The 4,059-nt window shown below is 55.7% G+C and overlaps 1 protein-coding gene across 1 annotated transcript; it reads left to right on the forward strand.

The window, feature by feature from the left end:
* Positions 1 to 1,342: 1,342 nt before the first annotated feature.
* LOC127748763 (vesicular glutamate transporter 1-like) lies at positions 1,343 to 2,908 on the forward strand. Its single transcript, XM_052263561.1, has 4 exons — positions 1,343 to 1,717; positions 1,864 to 2,066; positions 2,166 to 2,252; positions 2,702 to 2,908. The coding sequence occupies exons 1-4, from the start codon at positions 1,708 to 1,710 to the stop codon at positions 2,891 to 2,893; spliced, it is 492 nt and encodes a 163-aa protein (XP_052119521.1). The 5' UTR covers positions 1,343 to 1,707; the 3' UTR covers positions 2,894 to 2,908.
* Positions 2,909 to 4,059: the final 1,151 nt, after the last annotated feature.

Raw genomic sequence — 4,059 nt, forward strand, 5'->3', positions numbered from 1 at the left:
TCGATAATGTAAACGCCGCGACGATAGGGTGAACCATGCTCAGCAGCAGCCACCGTTGCACAACGCTCCCCCGGCTATGCAGGGCTATCACGGAGCCTGGTTAGCCAGCCGGAGCCCCGGCTAACCGACGATCTGTTCTCCCTCTGCCACCCGTCCCTCCCCTTATTGTTTTAAAGGTGAGGGGGGAGCGGGAGGGAAGGGACGGAACGTCGTCCAGCCCGGGCGATCCCCGGCTAGGTAGGCACAGTGACAGCCCTGAAGGTGGTGCGGGAGCACACTGTGGTGCGCGCGCCGACGCGCCGGTGGTTGCGGGTCGCCTGCTCGCAAGGAGCTGAGGAGCCATATGATGGCACCTGCTCACCACCTCCCGGGCGGCGGGGGTGGGCAGCCCACATGGCATGGCCCGGCGCGTGCCAAGGACCACCAGAGGCACGCAGGGGCAGGGCCACAGTCCCGGTGTGGGCCTCGGCTAGGGACATGAGCACGCATACAGGCTCTCGCCGCCCCGCAGGCGCCGCAGGGCGCGCCGAACACATCGAAAATACGGAGTACTTCTTGTGTTGTGCAATACTTCACGTACTTTCTATGGGCCGTTACACTAGGAACATGACGTTGACGACCGATGTAAATCGATGCTCTCTCGACAATTACTAGGCGATGGTAATGCACTCGATATTCAAAACTAGAGTTCATGCAGTTTCAACGTTAGATCTCAATTTCCAGAAAAGATTTTTATTAGTGAATTTCCAAAGTAATTGGTAAAAAATAAAGGCGTAAAATGTGATTGTATCGGACAATAATTCTAAAGAGCTGTACATTTTGAACAAGTCATTAAAGTCATGTAGATTTCCTTTTTCTGTTGACTCTCCCACAGCCTGCAGGGACCGAAGGCTGGCTGAAAGCTGTCTGTCTGGGTCTGCAGGTCAAATTAGATTGCCCATTTTACATTTGACTCTGAATTGACAGTGGGAAGTTCTTGGAGGGAGGGAACAGACCAGAGTGCGAGATAGATTGACCAAGAGCACATCGCTGGCGCTCAAATTCCAATTAATGATATGTAAAGTAAATAGGGGTAAGGTTCAGGAAGATAATTGTAACAGGAAACTGCCGAACAAAGTACCGTCCGAGCACCATCCAATAACTGAGCTCCAAGAATGGCATCTTGTCTCTCTCCCTCCTGAGGCATTCCTTCCTGCTAGCGGACTCGCGGACTCTGGCCATGTTGTGTGTGTGTTTGTGTGTGTTTGTGTGCGTGAGAGAGAGAGAAAGACAGATACGGAGACATACGGAGACAGATAGAGGGAGTGGGAGGGGACTGAATCGCCGCGTTCTCTCCGCTCGGGGTCATGGGGTCCCATGAGTTGGTCTCCGCTGACCACTACACTATGGAGGTCAGAGGACACCATTAGGTCATTAGACACTATGTATGTGGACACCTCCGCGGACAAAGATGTCAGCAACACGGCTTTGAGAGTAAACGAAAGTGTGGGAGGCGGAAGTCGCAGTACAACAGTACTGAATCGAAATGATCGTTTCGCCCGGGTTTCGCCTTAACACTTAACACAGGCTTGACCCCCTGGTCGGCTTCCCTCAGGACCGCCGCAGTAGCCGAGGCCGAGGGGCCCAGAGGCCGCGGCCCAGGCCTCCTCGGCGGCGTCCCCGGGGCCAGCCAGCCCAGCGCCGCCCTGCCCGGGCCGTACCGCCGCCATGGCGTGTGGTGAGTACTGCTCTCACTGGGCTCCCCATTTCATTGAATTTTAAAATGATTTTTAGAGAATAAAACTTTGCGCGACAACTCTAAGCAGCTACTTGTCTTAATCGCTTCGTCCGCAAACTTTATTTCAAAATGGTCTCTTGCCCCAGACGGCGTGCCGGCGCGCTACGTGCTGTGCCTCATGCTCTTCCTGGGCTTCATGGTCACGTTCCTGCTGCGCGCCAACCTCACCATCGCCATCGTGGCCATGGTCAAGGAGCCGGCGCGCGCCGAGGAGCCCGGCGGCGGCGCGGCCATGTGCGGCGGCCAGCCGCGGCCCGCCGTCACCAGCTCCAACGAGACCGTGACCAGGGTATGCGCAAACGGGCCGCGGCCTCCAGCAGCCCCACCAGCAACCAGCTCGCCCACCACCACCAGCACCACCACCAACACCTACTTGTCGTTGTTGCAGCTCGAGCCGCAGGGCGAGTTCGAGTGGGGGGAGCTGCAGCAGAGCGTCATCCTCAGCGCCTTCTTCTGGGGCTACGTCGTATTCCAGGTGAGCGTCCCGCTGCGGAGACGACCTCGTGCGACCTACAGCAATAAAAGGGCGTCAGAAAAAAAAACTAGAGGCGTGGACAATCGGGGGGGGGGCGAATATTACGTCATCGCAGTCCAAGGAGACCCCCATGATATACTTGTACCCCAGGGTAAAAATATCATGGAGTCTCCTTGGACTCCAATGATGACCGTCCTGCTGATCCTTTCGAGACACCATAATATTTACCCCCCACCCCCTCCCCGATTGTCCACGTGGTTTCTGAACGGTCCCAAGTGTAACGTGTATACGCGGGAAACAGAAAAGTACGCGAATGTCGCTCAATAACAACAGGTGAGTGGAGATATTCACAAACAAACGCTGGTGTGCGACATTCGTACACTTGGCTCTGCAGTAAGGTGTAACCGTAACCCGGTGCAGCAGTGAGTAGCAATCGTTGTCGTGCGCAGGTGCCGGGCGGGCGCGTGGCGGAGCTGCACGGCACGAAGCGCGTGTACGGCGCGGCCCTGGGCGCCAACGGCATCATCAGCCTGCTGCTGCCCTGGGCCGCCAAGGGCCACTGGACGCTGCTGCTGCTCATGCGGGCCCTGCAGGGGCTGGCGCAGGTGGGTCTGAGGTCTAACGAGTCCGGCCAAGAATAAGTAGCCAAATTCGATGGTGGTTTGGAAATGTGCCCCCCCCCCCCCAAAAAAAAACTTCCTACTATAGTTTTTGCACGAAACAGTTGAAGTATTCAAATACATCCCAATTATCAACACCGTTTGAGGTGCCGGATGTTTAGGTCATGACATGCCGAGATGTTTGGGTTGCCTACGCGCTGTCTCGCAGGCGCTTCAGGGGTGGAGTGGCGGCAAGGGTTGATGGCGACAGAGTAGAGTCGCTGTGGAAGTGAGGAGGGAGCGGGGGAGGGGGCATCAAGGTAGGGAAGGGGTATGAGGGATGGAAGTACATCCCGCCGTGGTCACCCGTGACCGCCGCCCACGCTACCTCATGTCTTTGCGAGTACACGAGGACCCACAGATCGTGATCATAATCCCGAGAGTCCGTGAAGACACGCAATGAGGAAGGTGCCCAATGAGAGGAACAAGAAGAGGGTTGCCCTGAGAAGGTGGCGTGGCGTAGCTAGACAAAGCAGAAAGTGCGACAGTCTAGCAGAGGTTAGGTTGCGTGTCGTTCGAGTTCATTCAGTTTAGAACGGGTCTATGAATCACCATTACGACAGTCGAGTCATTATCATCGAGTTAAAATTGTACCAATGCAATATGTTCGTACACTTACCTAGACCACGGCACCGGGACTGTTTTGAAGAACACTATTTTCCGGAGCCAAAGTTTACAGAACTACTTTTTGACACAAGAATACTTCTCCAAAATAACCTCTCCAAAAAGACCTATTTAAAAAAAAAAATCTACTAAACTTGGTTCATCGGGAGCGGATGATCACGATCACACAACCACTCGCGGCAGAACACAGTACGGTCGTCTGCGTTCTGCTCCTTCTGCTTTGTTTGGGGACGGCGCTACGGCTACGCCACGCCATCTCCCCGCAGGGCTACCTTCTTTTAGTTCCTGTTGTCGGGCACCTCCCCCATAGGATCGCAGTCACCTCCCGCGAGTTCACGAGGGGTGGGCAAGCGCTGGGGTGAGCGCCACGCCAACTCGCGAGGCTGAGCTCGAGGGTGGCCGCAAAGACGTGGAGTTGCGTGGGGCGAGCGGTTGCGGGGGCGACGCGGGGCCACATGAACACCAAGGTATATTCTACAAGGTAGACGCACGTTAAAACCGTGTGAAGCTGAGCTAAATGTGCG

Source organism: Frankliniella occidentalis, unplaced genomic scaffold (genome assembly GCF_000697945.3).
Source record: "Frankliniella occidentalis isolate FOCC.00 unplaced genomic scaffold, Focc_3.1 Scaffold12, whole genome shotgun sequence".
NCBI classification, from domain to species: Eukaryota; Metazoa; Arthropoda; class Insecta; order Thysanoptera; family Thripidae; genus Frankliniella; species Frankliniella occidentalis.